The 16,797-nt window shown below is 42.9% G+C and overlaps 1 protein-coding gene across 1 annotated transcript in view; it reads right to left on the minus strand.

Annotated features, from left to right (window-relative positions):
• sspo (SCO-spondin) overlaps window positions 1–16,797 on the minus strand; it is a gene marked incomplete at both ends in the record, with an annotated part of 194,732 nt that overhangs the window by 134,087 nt on the left and 43,848 nt on the right. The window contains 9 exon segments of the mRNA XM_079806852.1: window positions 4,012–4,194; window positions 4,272–4,409; window positions 5,054–5,206; window positions 6,720–6,930; window positions 7,215–7,315; window positions 8,210–8,332; window positions 8,405–8,635; window positions 13,486–13,722; window positions 16,286–16,692. Of these exon segments, the coding sequence (XP_079662978.1) occupies window positions 4,012–4,194; window positions 4,272–4,409; window positions 5,054–5,206; window positions 6,720–6,930; window positions 7,215–7,315; window positions 8,210–8,332; window positions 8,405–8,635; window positions 13,486–13,722; window positions 16,286–16,692 (1,784 nt within the window).

Below are 16,797 nucleotides of genomic sequence, written 5' to 3' on the forward strand. Positions count from 1 at the left end.
GTGTGTGAGTGTGTGTGAGTGTGAGCATGAGCATGAGTGTGAGTGTGAGTCTGAGTGTGTGTGAGTGTGAGTGTGAGCGTGAGCGTGAGCGTGAGCGTGAGTGTGTGTGAGTGTGAGCGTGAGCGTGAGTGTGAGTCTGAGTGTGTGTGAGTGTGAGTGTGAGCGTGAGTGTGTGTGAGCGTGAGCGTGAGTGTGTGTGAGTGTGAGTCTGAGTGTGAGTGTGAGTCTGAGTGTGAGTCTGAGTGTGAGTGTGAGCGTGAGCGTGTGTGAGCGTGAGTGTGTGTGAGTGTGAGTCTGAGTGTGAGTGTGAGTCTGAGTGTGAGTCTGAGTGTGAGTGTGAGCGTGAGCGTGTGTGAGCGTGAGTGTGAGTCTGAGTGTGAGTCTGAGTCTGAGTGTGAGCGTAAGTGTGAGAATAAGTGTGAGCGTGTGTGAGTGTGAGTGTGAGCGTGAGTGTGAGTCTGAGTCTGAGTCTGAGTGTGAGCGTAAGTGTGAGCGTGAGTGTGTGTGAGTGTAAGTGTGAGCATGAGTGTGAGTGTGTGTGAGTGTGAGTGTGAGTGTGAGTGTGTGTGAGTGTGTGTGTGAGTGTGAGTGTGAGTGTGTGTGAGTGTGAGCGTGAGTGTGAGTGTGAGCGTGAGCGTGAGCATGATTGTGAGTGTGAGCGTGAGTGTGAGTCTGAGTGTGTGTGAGTGTGAGTGTGTGTGGGCGTGTGTGAGCGTGTGTGTGAGTGTGAGTGTGAGCGTGAGCGTGTGTGAGTGTGAGCATGAGCGTGAGTGTGAGTCTGAGTGAGTGTGAGTGTGTGTGAGCGTGTGTGAGCGTGTGTGTGACAGACCTGCCAACCTTGAAGAAACTTTATGAGTACACCCCCCCCCCCCCACCCCCCACTGCAGGCACCCAGCGCACCCGATAGCCCACCGCCAATGTACGCTCCACCGTTGTCCACCCACCAGTAAGTAATCTATGAGATACCTAACACTAAAATACATAATATACACAATATACTTTCACCAATTACGATTTATTAGCTACTCCATAAACAAATACAAGTAGACCATAAATGTTATACAGTTACTGCACACCCATTATTGTGTTCAGGATATTATATACAAAAAAGACTGATGATGGTTAAACGTCATACAAAAATAGAACCAAAGACAGATTAAACACAAATAGTAAGATAAATAACAAACTACCGTATTCAATAGCAAAAGTGTTTGTTTTCCAGTAGATGGCAGCAATCTTCCACTAAACTATGGCACATTTCATATTTTCACTATGAATGAATAGTAGTAGTAGATATTTTATTTGAATTTGACATAAAATGTTGCTATTATATAAATAGACTATTATTACTAATTTACATGTACATTTAATTTAATATTTAATCAAATTAAATATGAATTTTAATTAATAAATAAAAATGTATATAATTTAACACAACTACACAACTGTAGAGTAAAAACATTAATAAAAAACTGATATTCCATGCGTTTAAAAAAATCTGACAAGATTAAGGTAAAGTCACACTGTCTGGTGCCTCTCTAGACAACCCAGCACAATTGTTAGTATAAAGTTTAAGGTAAAAATATCTGCCATTCATTTACTAGTATCTTAATACTATGCAATTAGATAAACTGTTCATTCATTACATCACTTTACCTCTGTCTTTATCCCCATTTTTCATCTTCCCTGCATCAGAGGGCTTTGGTCTTTTTTATACTGTAGGGTAGGCTATGGCAGACTATAATGCTAATTTATAATGTGTCATGTGAATTCGACCATCTGTCACAATCAGGTAACTTTTTGTCTACTGGTGCGAGTTAAGCACCCTCAAACGAAAGCAATGCTTTCTACATTGAATGTGGCAAGACGCGACGCAACACAACACAACCGTTACGTTAATTCATTTTATACCAGCAGGTCAAACAAAATCATACAAGAAAAGAATTATGGAGATTTAATATTACAGAAACGCCAACTCTATTCATTCACTAAAATTCGCTGAAAGTCAACCGCACAACTGTGCAACGTGCATGTTCACATTTTAATTATCCATAACAACCCCAAAACTTGCCCGCTTGCCTTGCACATCTGCTAATAAACCACGGGCAAAGTTTTTCGACTACTTTTTTACCTTTTTTTTTGCTGTGGATGTTATTGAGCTTGTAGAAGTTTAGCTTTGCGTTCTTCTGAACATCTCGCGCTGCCATTGCCCGATGCCATTTTTATATCACTCCATAATCTGTCTGTTTAAATGCCTATTCCCCGAGTGGTAGGCTACAACGACTGTCTGTTTTAAAATATCTACGAGAAGAAGCCTAGGCCTCCATACTGACAGCTTGGCTCATAGCTTGCAGGTTTGCTTAGTGCACTGTAACAATATTTAAGAATGCATATATTTTTTTTCCATTTGATTGGTTCAACCGCCACTCGCCCAAATTTAAAATATATTTTTTCGTCAAGTCATCCGCGGCTGTAACCGCCAACAGCGAATCTCTGTGAGGCGGTTCAGCCATGGCATGCACGCCTGCAGTTATCCGGCCTGCCTAGCTTGCTTGAAGCACTGACTGAAATGAAACGAACGCGCGCGGCGCGCGCTCGAAGCATTTGTCTAGGAGGGGCGGGCATGTAAGCGGAGGGTTAAAATGAAGCGCTCTGATTGGCCGAAAGCTTTTCACTCCACTTTCACGCTGTGGTTCAGCAGCAGAATCAACGTCATATATTGCACTGAAACCGGCGAAATGCGAGATGCAACAAAATGCGTACATAGAGAGCAGCGAATCGTACAAGCGTACCAAAGGGTCAAAATGCGTGCCGAGTACGAAAAATGCGTACATGTTGGCAGGTCTGGTGTGAGCGTGAGTGTGTGTGTGAGTGTGAGTGTGTGTGTGTGTGTGAGTGTGTGTGTGTGTGTGTGTGTGAGTGTGAGCGTGAGCGTGAGCGTGAGCGTGAGTGTGAGTCTGTTGTGTGTGAGTGTGAGTGTGTGTGAGCGTGTGTGTGTCAGCGTGAGTGTGTGTGAGTGTGTGTGTGAGCGTGAGCGTGAGTGTGTGTGAGTGTGAGCGTGAGCGTGAGTGTGAGTCTGAGTGTGTGTGAGTGTGAGCGTGAGCATGAGTGTGTGTGAGTGTGAGTGTGAGTGTGAGCATGAGCATGAGTCTGAGTGTGTGTGAGTGTGAGCGTGAGCGTGAGTGTGTGTGAGCGTGAGTGTGTGTGAGCGTGAGTCTGAGTGTGAGTCTGAGTCTGAGTCTGAGTCTGAGTGTGAGTGTGAGAGTGAGTGTGAGCGTGAGTGTGTGTGAGCGTGAGTGTGAGTGTGAGTCTGAGTGTGAGTCTGAGTGTGAGTGTGAACGTGAGCGTGAGCATGAGTGAGTGTGAGCGTGAGTGTAAGTGTAAGTGTAAGTGTGAGCGTGAGTGTGAGTGTGTGTGTGAGTGTGAGTGTGTGTGAGCGTGAGTGTGAGTGTGTGTGAGTGTGAGCGTGAGCGTGAGTGTGAGCGTGAGTGTGTGTGAGCGTGAGTGTGAGTGTGTGTGAGTGTGAGTGTGAGTGTGTGTAAGTGTGAGCGTGAGTGTGAGTGAGTGTGTGTGAGTGTGAGCGTGAGTGTGAGTGTGTGTAAGTGTGAGCGTGAGTGTGTGTGAGTGTGAGCGTGAGTGTGAGTGTGTGTGAGTGTGAGTGTGTGTAAGTGTGAGTGTGAGTGTGTGTGAGTGTGTGTGAGTGTGAGTGTGTGTGAGTGTGAGTGTGTGTAAGTGTGAGTGTGTCTGAGTGTGAGTGTGAGTGTGTGTAAGTGTGAGTGTGTGTGAGTGTGTGTAAGTGTGAGTGTGAGTGAGTGTGAGTGTGTGTGAGTGTGAGTGTGTGTGAGTGTGTGTAAGTGTGAGTTTGTGTGAGTGTGTGTAAGTGTGAGTGTGTGTGTGAGCGTGAGTCTGAGTGTGTGAGAGTGTGAGCGTGAGTGTAAGTGTGAGTGTGTGTGTGTGTGAGCGTGTGTGAGTGTGAGCGTGTGTGTGTGAGCGTGATGTGTGTGTGTTCACCTGAGCACTCTGGGTTGGGCTGACAGCGCTCCACTCTGCCTCTCTCACACACACAGATGTCACAGCCCACTTTGACCTGCTGACCGGGCCAGTACCGAACCCCAGACACCTCACACACACACTCCTCCGGCAGAACACACTCCTGCTCGTGGTTCATCACCTTCCCTGCAGGACACCAGCAGCCTGACAGGAAACAGCCACGGTGATGAGAGGAAACGGGGAACGATGTGATGACATTAAAGCTTCAGTTAACCTCTCACCTGTGAAACACTCTGGGCTGGGGTCACATGTTGTTGGCCCGGATACGTGAGCGCAGGTCAAAGGGCACGACCCACAGCTGAGTCTGACGAGACCCGCGGGACACGAGGCGTTAGCGCAGGCGTCCTGAGGACACGGCTCTGGAACACACATCACCACAGAGAAGATGAGCAGATGAGTTTAAACAGGCACTGATGAAAGAGGAACCAGTTTGAACCAGTTTGAACTAGTCTGAACCAGTTTGGACCAGCTCAAGCAGATTATCTTCACGTCTGCACACTGAGTTTAAACCGGCACTGATGAAAAAGGAACCAGTTTGAACCAGTTTGAACCAGTTTGGACTAGTTTGAACCAGGTTGGACCTGTTTGAACCAGTTTGGACCAGTTTGGACTAGTTTGGACCAGTTTGGACTTATCTTCACGTCTGCACACTGAGTTTAAACAGGCACTGATGAAAGAGGAACCAGTTTGGACCAGTTAGAACCAGTTTGGACCAGTTTGAACCAGTTTGAACCAGTGTGGACCAGTGTGGACCAGTGTGGACCAGTGTGGACCAGTTTGGACCAGTTTGAACCAGTTTGAACCAGTGTGGACCAGTGTGGACCAGTTTGGACTAGTTTGGACCAGTTAGAACCAGTTTGGACCAGTTTGAACCAGTTTGAACCAGTGTGGACCAGTGTGGACCAGTGTGGACCAGTTTGGACCAGTTTGAACCAGTGTGGACCAGTTTGGACCAGTTTGAACCAGTTTGGACCGGCTCAAGCAGATGATCTTTGTCTCTTACTGATGTCGGTGGTGAGGTCAGATTCTCCAGGTAGGTCAGTGCAGGTTCTGCCTCCGTTCTGCGGTGGGAAACACTCTCTCTGACGAACCTCCACACCGCCACAGCCTCTGCTGCAGTTGGACCATGTGACCCACGGCAGCCAATAGCCATCCACTGTTGGACAGAACCAGAACTCAACATCTCAGAATCATCATTAGAAGTGCAAGAAAGAGCATCAGCATGAGAAGCGTCTCAATCCACTCAATGAGAATAATGCTATATAGAGTACATTATGATCAACCATTTGATTGTTACATATACCTGCAACTTTAATAAACAAATACATGATAAATGTTAGCTAGTGTGTGTTCAATACCTGTCTAAATGTGTGTTCATGCTGAAATATAATGAAATAATACTTCGTTTTTTCAAAAGATCTCGTGTGATTTATGTTCACACTTCAGAGCGTTTGTTAAGGGATTATAGTGAGCATTGATGATCCTTTTACTGTGAATTATGGGACATTTGTGAGTGTGTGAGTGAGAGGAGAGTGTATGTGTGTGTCTGACTGTTATTGTCTGTGAGTGTGTGCCTGTTTGTTTGTGTGTGTGTGTGTGTGTGCCTGTTTGTGTGTGTGTGTGTGTGTGTGTGCCTGTTTGTGTTTGTGTGTGTGTGTGTGTCTGACTGTTATTGTCTGTGAGTGTGTGCCTGTTTGTGTGTGTGTGTGTGTGTGTGTGTGTGTGTGTGCCTGTTTGTGTGTGTGTGTGTGTGTGTGTGTGTGCCTGTTTGTGTTTGTGTGTGTGTGTGTGTCTGACTGTTATTGTCTGTGAGTGTGTGCCTGTTTGTGTGTGTGTGTGTGTGTGTGTGTGTGTGTGTGTGTGTGCCTGTTTGTGTGTGTGTGTGTGCCTGTTTGTGTTTGTGTGTGTGTGTGTGTCTGTGCCTGTTTTGTGTGTGTGTGTGTGTGTGTGCCTGTTTGTGTTTGTGTGTGTGTGTGTGTGTGTGCCTGTGCCTGTATGTGCCTGTTTGTGTGTGTCTGTTTGTGTGTGTGTGTGTGTATGTGCCTGTTTGTGTGTGTGTGTGTATGTGAGTGTGTGTGTGTGTGTGTGTTTGTCTGTGCCTGTTTGTGTGTGTGTCTGTTTGTGTGTGTGTGTATGTGCATGTTTGTGTGTGTGTGTGTGTGTGTTTGTTTGTCTGTGCCTGTTTGTGTGTGTATGTGTGTGTGTGTGTGTGTGTGTGTCTGTGCCTGTTTGTATGTGTGTGTCTGTGCCTGTTTGTGTGTGTGTGTGTGTGTGTGTGTTTGTGCCTGTTTGTGTGTGTGTCTTTGCCTGTTTGTGTGTGTGTGTCTGTTTGTGTGTGTGTGTATGTGTATATGTGTGTGTGTCTATATGTAGGAGTAAATGTTTCAGAGCACTGGAAGAATTTTGCGATCAATTTTCATTTTCTGCATAAATCTACAACATTTTAACAAACATTAAATATTATAAATGTTTAGAGCAGAATCAACTTTGGTTCAAGCCTCCGCCAGTTCACCACATGAATAGTGAAATGCAGATGTTCATCAAAGTGCGATACTGTGTGTGTGTGTGTGTGTGTGTGTGTAAAGTGCTGCAGTGGTTTAGAGGAGAATAAAGCCCATTGTTTAACAGCTCTAGACTGATGTTGTGTAGTTGTGTAGTTGTGTGTGTACCGGGGCAGGCGGTGGAGTAGCACTGCTGCCGCTGCTCTCTCTCTCCTCTGCAGAGTCCGTCTGGATCCTCAGGGCTGCAGCGTCTCTGTCGGCTCATGGTTCCGGACCCACAGCTCCGGCTGCAGGGGCTCCAGGGGCCCCAGGGGCCCCACACACCACAGCCCGTCTCATCAGAGCCGTCCGACGGGCAGTCCGCAGCGCCGCTACACAACTACAACAACAGCACACTCACAACTCTACATCTGTTCACACTACTCCCCCTTTTTTGTTTATTCTTAAATGTATTTATGTACATAATGTTGCTTTATAAACGGCCCCTGATTCTAAAGGGCGATGCACAAACACAGATAAACAACCCTGAGTTCACACAGTTCGATCCTCAACCCTGAGTTCACACAGTTCGATCCTCAACCCTGAGTTCACACAGTTCGATCCTCAACCCTGAGTTCACACAGTTCGATCCTCAACCCTGAGTTCACACAGTTCGATCTGTACCGTGTTGAAGGGAACACAGGATCCGTCAGCACAGGTGAACTCTGGGCAGATGCGGCTGCTGTTTCCCTCACTAGGGGGCGCTGAGGAGGGACGGACTTTATCTGGAGAGAGAGAGAATAAAGGCCCCAAGCATAAAGAAATCCATAAAGATAACCATAAAGAAATCCATAACCATAAAGATAACCATGATTTTGTTCTGTTTATTATCAGCGCTGCAGGTTTGTCGTCTGATGTTTTAAAGGTGCGGTAAGCGACACACACTCACACACACAATCACAGACTCACTCACACACACAATCACAGACTCTCTCACACACACAATCACACACACTCACACACACAATCACAGACTCTCTCACACACACAATCACACACACTCACACACACACACAATCACAGACTCTCTCACACACACAATCACACACACTCACACACACACACACACACACACACACACACACACACACACACACACACACACACACACACTCACTCACTTGCACACAAACACACACACACACACACACACACACACACACACACACACACACACACAAATACACACACACACACACACACACACACACATACACACACACACACACACACACACACACATACACACACACACACACACACACACACAAATACACAATCTCAGGCTCTCTCACACAGACACACACACACACACACACACACACACACACAAATAAACACACACACACAAATACACAATCTCAGGCTCTCTCACACAGACACACACACACACACGAAAAACACTGTGTGTCTGTGAGATGTGTATGAGATTCAGTAAATCATGTGTTACTGTGTTATTGTGTTATTGTGTTATAGTGTTATAGTGTTATAGTGTTATAGTGTTATTGTGTTATAGTGTTATTGTGTTATAGTGTTATAGTGTTATTGTGTTATAGTGTTATAGTGTTATAGTGTTATAGTGCCTTCAGTGTGAAGGGCAGATATGAGCAGACACGCACCGCAGAGAATCTCGTCCTCTCCTTTAGGGCAGTCAGGGATGCCGTTACACACGCGTGACGCGTTCACACACGTGTGGTTATCACAGGAGAAGCTGTCTGGACACGGAGGAATCCGTGTGGATCCTGCAGAGAGAGAGAGGAGCACATGAGAGCAGCTCTACAGCGCCGGCATCGGTCAGATCTCAGCGCTCGTACCGCAGGTGTCCAGGCTCTCATCGGACCCGTCCCTGCACTGGGCCGTCCCGTCACACAGCTGCTGGTGCTGGACACACTGGGCTCCGGTCCGGCAGAGGAACTGGTCCGGCTGGCACGTGTGGGAACAGCGCTTCTCATCGCTCTCATCCAGGCAGTCCGTCTCGCCGTCACAGCGCCACGCTATCGGCACACACTGACCACTGCGGCAGCCGAACTCAAACTGACCGCATCCTGAAAACACACCATCAGTGTAAAGAGTCCGGTCTTAAAAAATTAGTTCACTTTTAAATAAACTTTTGCTGATAATTTCCTCACCCCCATCTCATCCAAGATGTCCATGTCTTTCTTTCTGCAGTCGAAAAGAAATGAAGGTTTTGGATGAAAACAGTCCAGGGTTTTTCTCCATATAATGGACTTCAATGGGACCCAAACGGTTCAAGGTCCAAATGACAGTTTCAGTGCAGCTTCAAAGGGCTTTAAACGACACCAGATGATGAATAAGGGTCTGATCTAGACAAACCATCAGTTTCTGTGAGAAACCCAGCAGTATTTATGCTATTATTTTACCTCTTATCAGACGAACGTGATCATCTCTGAGCTCCGCCATAACTTCCGCTAAGTGAGGTCAAATACAATCGTGGTCATAGATATATCGATCGTAGATGCCTCATTCAACTGATCCGTACAGGCACTAATGAGGCATCTACGTATACATCTATGACCATTCTCGTATTTGACCTCACTTGCCGGAAGTTATGTATGATGATCACGTTCGTCTGATAAGAGGTAAAATAATAGCATAAATACTGCTGGGTTTCTCTCAGAAGCTGATGGTTTGGCTAGATCAGACCCTTATTCATCATCTGGTGTCGTTTAAAGCCCTTTGAAGCTGCACTGAAACTGTCATTTGGACCTTGAACCGTTTGGAGCCCATTGAAGTCCATTATATGGAGAAAAACCCTGGACTGTTTTCATCCAAAACCTTCATTTCTTTTCGACTGCAGAAAGAAAGACATGGACATCTTGGATGACATGGGGGTGAGTAAATTATCAGCAAAAGTTTATTTAAAAGTGAACTAATCCTTTGAGACCATTTTTTGATGGTCTTGGTCTGGTCTTGGTCTCGACTGCATTTCTCCTCGGACTCTGGATTTTATCTCAAGACCAGTCAAGAACGCAACTGCAAGGATATCACTAAATTGTCAGTGCATTGTCTGATTTATCATCATTAATGTGATTTGATGTAAAATTTATAGCTTAAAATGCAATCAATAACTTTTTTGAAATATGATTTCTTTTGTTACTGTGCTGTCGGGTTCAAAATCAATGCAGCATTGTCTCAAAAATGCCCAAATTTAGTTTTTTTTATATAACATACAATATCGCAAGAGCAAGAGAGCTGTTTTCATGAATATAAGCGTGATTGCAAATGATATTGATTTATAACAACTGCTTTGAACAAATCGGTTGAATAAAGGATTCTGTGACTGTTAAATAATGTTAATGTTTTAATGTTAAATTAATCTGAACATTATTTATGCAGGTGTAATTGTACCAATTCAGATGCAACTTCTGTGCCATGAATTTTAATGTTAGTGATTTGATTGGTAACAGCGCTATAGTGTCTTACTATTGTAATTGTATTTATTCATTAAATATAAGTCATTTTTCAGACAGTATATATGGATTTTTTAGATGAATTTAAGGAGTGCTGGTCTGGTCTTGGTCTGGTCTTGGTCTCGGCTTAGGTGGTCTTGACTACAACACTAGGGTCCAGTTATAATAGTGCTCAAAAACAGACATTTTTCATGCCTATCTTTGCCTAAAATGCCATTTTTTTAACATTCTCTTTGAATATTAGAATTTAACAGCATGATTTTTGGTACTGTACCTTTAAGACATCAAAGGTGAATAAAGTATAACAGATATTACCATACTTTAATGTCTAATGCTATTCCCTGCATTCTGACTTATTTCAAAATACAAGTTGGACGTGTGACGGCGTATTCCTGTGCCGAATACACTCAGGATTAGAACAAGTTTCAGAAAGTTTTTTTTTTAGTATGGCCCTGTATGACATCATAAAGGGTGGGATTCCTTATATGGGCACTTCTCCCGGATGAGTACACACACACACACACACACACACACACACACTTCAACGAGCTTCGTTTGGGTTATGGGAGCCGTCGGCGGAGCTGGCGTTGTGTTTTAGACCCGAGATCAACAATGTCACTAAAGAAGTGTGTGTGTGTGTGTGTGTGTGTAAGGGAAAGATCACCTTGATCAGCTTCACTAATAACCCAGTGTTAAGGGAACAGTGGATGCAGTTTGTGTTACCGGAGTTCTGCGAGTGTGTGTGTTTGTTCCTGGTCATGAGTGGAAACCGCAGGCGGTGAGTGAAACTGCAGCAAATGTGTGTGAGTGTGTGTGTGTGTGTGTGTGTGTGTGTGGGCATGTTTTTGTGAAATATCAGGACACAAATGTGTATAATGACATGGGTATTACAAAAAGAGGGTGAAATATGAGGACGTTCCCCATGTCCTCACTTTACAAAATGCTTATAAATCACACAGAACAAGTTTTTTTTCACAGAAAGTGAACTGCACAGTCTCCTGTGAGGGCTAGGTTTAGGGGTAGGGGCAGTGTGTGTGTGTGTGTGTGTGTGTGTGTGTGTGTGTGTGTGTGTGTGTGTGTGTGTGTGTGTGTGTGTGTGTGTGATGGGTAGGTTTAGGGACAGGGTTAGTGTAAGGGGATAGAAAATACGGTTTGTACGGTATAAAAACCATTACGCCTATGGAATGTCCTCACATTTCACAAAAACAAACATGTGTGTGTGTATGTGTGTGAGTGTGTGTGTGTGTGTGTATGTGTGTGTGAGTGTGTGTGTGTGTGTTTTGTTGGCAATCGGCATATGTGTGAACAACACCAACATGTAGTGAATCGAGAGTTATCCAGGGATAATGCCATGATGTGTGTGAGTGTCTTTAGCTCAGCTTTTATATATATATAAATAAAATATAAATAAAAAATAATATACATAAAATTATAAATAAAAATTGTGACCCTCGACCACAAAACCAGTCATAAGGGTAATTTTTTTTTAAATTGAGATTTATACACCGGTTTGTTAGGACAATATTTGTAAATCTGGAATCTGAGGGTGCAAAAACATCTAAATATTGAGAAAATCTCCTTTAAAGTTGTGCAAATTAAGTCCTCAGCAATGCATATTACTACTAATAATACATTTCTGATATACAACCCCAAATCAGAAAAAGTTGGGACAGTATGGAAAACGCAACAAAAAAGAAAAAAATAAGTGATTTCTAAATTTACTTTGACTTGTATTTCATTGCAGACAATATAAACACAAAATATTTCATGTTTTGTCTGGTCAACTTCATGTCATTTGTAAATATGCATCCTTTCCTGTCATTCAGACCTGCAACACATTTCAAAAAAAGTTGGGACAGTAAAGCATTTACCACTTTGTAATGTTGCTGTTCCTTTTCACAACACTTAAAAGACGTTTAGGGACTGAAGACACCAAGTGATGAAGTGTTTCAGGTGTAATTTTGTCCCATTCTTCCTGCAAACAAGTCTTAAGGTGGGCAACAGTTCGGGCTCTTCCACACATTCTCTATTCTCTACAGGTCGGGACTGAGGCAGGCCAGTCAAGTACCCGAACCCTCTTCCTCCACAGCCAGGACTGCAGAATGTGTGCAGAATGTGCTTTTGCATTGTCTTGTTGAAATATGCATGGACGTCCCTGGAAAAGATGTCTTCTTGAAGGCTGCATATTATGCTCCAAAATCTCTATGTACTTTTCAGCATTAATGGAGCCTTCACAGAAGTGCAAGTTACCTTTGCCAAGGGCACTGACACAACCCCATACCATGACAGACCCTGGCTTCTGGACTTGTTGCTGGTAACAGTCTGGATGATCCTTTTCTTCTTTGGTCCGGAGCACACAGCGTCCATTCCTCCCAAAAAATACCTCAAATACTGCTTCATCTGAGCACAGTACACGTTTCCACTGTGTGATGGTCCATCCCAGATGCCTCGAGCCCAGAGAAGTCGACGGCGCTTCTGGACACTGTTAACATAGGGCTTCCTTTTGGCACAGTACAGTTTTAACTGGCATTTGTGGATGTAACTACGTATTGTGGTACTTGACAAAGGTTTGCCAAAGTAGTCCTGAGCCCATGTGGTGATATCGCTTCTAGATGACGATTCTTGATGCAGTGCCGCCTGAGGGATCGGAGATCACGGTTGTTCAGCTTAGGCTTGCGCCCTTGTCCTTTACGCACTGAAATTCCTCCAGATTCCTTGAATCTTTTAATTATGTTATGCACTGTTGAATGTGAAATATCCAAATCTCTTCCTATCTTTCTTTGAGGAACATTGTTTTTAAACATTTCAATAATTTTCTCACGTATTTGTTGGCAAACTGGCGATCCTCGGCCCATCTTTGCTCCTAAAGGATTAGACCTTTCTTGGATGCTGCTTTTGTACCAAATCATAATTACAATCACCTGTTGACATCACCTGTTTCAAATCACATCATTATTTAACCATTTTACCTCATTACTAGCCCTAAATTGCTCCTGTCCCAACTTTTTTTGAAATGTGTTGCAGGTCTGAATGACAGGAAAGGATGCATATTTACAAATGACATGAAGTTGACCAGACGAAACATGAAATATTTTGTGTTCATATTGTCTGCAATGAAATACAAGTCAATGTAAATTTAGAAATCACTTCTTTTTTTTTTTTTTTTGCGTTTTCCATACTGTCCCAACTTTTTCTGATTTAGGGTTGTATTTACGGTAGGACATTTACATGAAACATGATCTTAATATCCTAATGATTTTTGGCATAAAAGAAAAATGGATAATTTTGACCCGTACGATGTGCTATTGCCACAGATATACCCGTGAGACGCAGGACTGCTGTTGAGCTCAAGGGTCACATGTTCACCAAGGGGGCCAATAATTCTGACCTGACCTGTACACCTTGAATGCAATGTGAGCCGCTTTTGGATGAAAGCAAGCGTCCTGCTTTATAAGCGTTCATACCTTTGACAGGACAGATGAGCTCATCGACGCCAGACGGACAGTCCCTGTGACCATCACACACTCTCTCTGCGGACACACACTGATCTCCAGGACACTGGAGCTCTCCGAGCGCACACACACACTCTCTCTCGTCGCTGTAGTCTCCGCAGTCATCATGACCGTCACAGCGGTGCAGGTACAGCACGCAGCGGCCCGACGAACAGCGGAACTCGTCCGGTCTGCACACGGCCCCACAGTCTGGAAGAAACCACATAATAAGATAAGATAAGATAAGATAATAAAAACCTTTATTCGTCCCACAGTGGGGAAAAGTTCTTTGTTCAAAATCATTACAAGTAAATTGAGTTACGTAATAATATTACTTTTTCCAAGTAACTAGTAAAGTAACGCATTACTTTTCAAATTTACAACAAAATATCTGAGTTACTTTTTCAAAAAAAGTAACGCAGGTTACTTTTTCACATTAATTTGACTGACAGCTCTCCTGCCCCCATGTTGAGAAAAATAAGTGCAGAGGCGTTGTGGAGGACCAAATTACTCAAAATGAAATAATTCAATAAATAATTAATTCAGTAAAACAATAATTAAATGTACCAGTTTATTCTGAAATAATTAAATAATTAATTAAATAATTAACAAATTAATTTAATCCATTATCAATTAAATTATTAAATAATTAATTAAATAAATAAATAAATAAATAAATGTATCTATTTATTTTGTAAAATTACATGAAAACACAGCATTTATTGTTTAATATATTTCACAATGACTTCTTCCACACACACTATTATGTTTAAAAATACAATTTTTCATTATTAAATTTGCTTTTTCAAAAAGCTGTTTTTCATAATAATATGCAGCATTTACAAATGGCGCCTATTGGACGAATCATGCATTTCCAAAGCACGATTGGAACCAGAAACGGCGTTCCTGACTTTTGACTCAACTTCAAACCAATCAGCGCCAAGCACCACCCACTGCCTGTTAATTGGCATTTGTGAAATGTCCTCTATTATTACGAAAAAAATATTTGGGAAAATCGTGCTTTGGAAATGCATGATTCGTCAAATAGAAGTCATTCGTAAATGCTGCATATTATTATGAAAAACGGCTTTTATTTAATTAAATTAATTATGAAATGTATTAATAATTTTTTTTAATTAATTATTTAATTATTTCAGAATAAACTGGTACATATAATTGTTGTTTTATTGAATTCATTATTTATTTAATTATTTCATTTTGAGTCATTTGGTCCTCCATATTATGTGTAAACATGATAGTTCTAGACTAAATGTGAGCATTTATTTATCTCACTTGCACAATAAAGATTCTGTACTCCTCAAAATGAATAAAATCAGTCAAATGCAAAATCAGATTACTATGCAAAACCTCCAATAATTAAATGTTAAATAAAACAGCTATTTTATGCATAATCTACCTTTATATTTAACTTATCACCTTTGATGATGAAAATTACTAGATTGTTTGTTTTTATTGGTAAAACTTTTTTCTCCTGCATCCTATTCTACATTATCCAGAGCTGCGCCCTCTAGTGTTCATGCAGGATTCTGCATTTTTACCTCAGCCTGGGGCTTATTATTTACATTTTGGTATGAAGAGGTCTTTACCGTTGCACAAAAATATAACTGTATTGTTATAAATTTAAAAAAAAAAAAAACAAGCCCAGCCCAGGTGAGAAAAAGTAACGCAAAAGTAACGTAACGCATTACTTTTCTTAAAAAGTAACTAAGTAACTCAATTGACCTATCGGTAAGCCCCTCCCCTCGAACGCAGATGAGCCAATAGCAGTTGAGTATCAGTTGCGCTGGGACCGGAACTCGGACATCTTTAGGTTTCAGCGCCATAGAGAAACATTGGAAAATCTGAAGCTGTCATCGGTTTGATGGTGTTTATGCTACAAAAATGCTAAAATGTCATGCCTGAGGTACAGCAACACTGACTCCAGGGATCCTGAGAGGATTTTCCTGAGAGGATTTTCTGTTTGTCAAACTCTCGTTAAGTTAAACGATTAAAGTTCCTGCTAACATACAAACCGAAATAACTAACTGTTCTCAAGTCATGTAACACTATAGGTCAAAAACACAAAGGTCTACATTTCAGTGCCTCTCCATATTAAACTGGTTATAAGTAAATATATTTAATTTTAGATATGTTTAAGGTCTACATTATCTCCTATTTTGATGGGTTTATAGTCTACGGGTAGTGAAAGGAAGAGCTTGCACGCAGTTTATCGGAGTTGTTTTGCAGATACAAAGTTAACCAGTTATTAACTGCACCCCCGAAAAGTCATAAGCTCAGTGTATATGTGTGTTTACTGTTAGTTGTGTGAGTGTTTTTGTGTAATTTGCTGTGTGTGTTAATGGTAATGCAACGGAGAGAGAGAGTTTGTGAATGAGACGTTAGTGCAGTAGCGCACTTCTTTGTTCAGCTTTTACGATGTTTTTTGGAGTGAAAAAGGACATAATAAACTTGATAAACCATCAGTAAAGTTTGGTCATCATTCAGACGGGGTATACGCTACATTCTGTGTCCAAAAATATCTTGGGATAAGGTTTTCACACTGACAGCTGTCATTGTAAGATATAGCAACTCAGTTTGTTTGTCCGAGTTAGCAACAGTAACTAAGGGGGGCGGGGCTTACCGATAGGTCAATTAGTTACTTTTTAAGGGAGTAACGCAATATTGTAATGCATTACTTTTCAAAGTAACTTTCCCCAACACTGCTCATAACAGTCAAGTACACCGAACGAACCCACCTCGACATTCAACATACCGTACTCATCAGAATCATCAGCAAACCCGCAATCCAGCCGCCCATCACAGACTCTCCGTGCCGGGAGACAGCGTCCGCTCGCACACCTGAACTCTCCGGCCGGACAGCCGGGCTCTGGTGCGGTGGGCGGACAGAAGTCCTCGTCCGATTGGTCGGCGCAGTCGGGATGGCCGTTACACCTGAGCTCCAGCGGTAAACAGGCGCCACCGGAGCAGCGGAACTGACCGGGCGGACAGGTGGAAGGACAGACCTCGTCAGAGCCGTCGCCGCAGTCGTCTTCATTATCACACAGCCAGACGGAGGGAATACAGCGCTGGGATCCGGAGCAGCGGAACTCTGAGTCCTCGCAGGGGGACGGAGGAGGACACGGAGAGCCAACACAACGCCACGACCCGTCAGAGCAAGAGCTGAAGGACACACACACATTACAGCATATAATTAGGGTCAATCTGACAACATAAAAACTGCACTCAGAATTATAACACAATACAGTGACAAACAGACTCTCTGAA

Source organism: Gobio gobio (genome assembly GCF_949357685.1).
Source record: "Gobio gobio genome assembly, chromosome: 23".
In the NCBI taxonomy this organism is placed as follows: Eukaryota; Metazoa; Chordata; class Actinopteri; order Cypriniformes; family Gobionidae; genus Gobio; species Gobio gobio.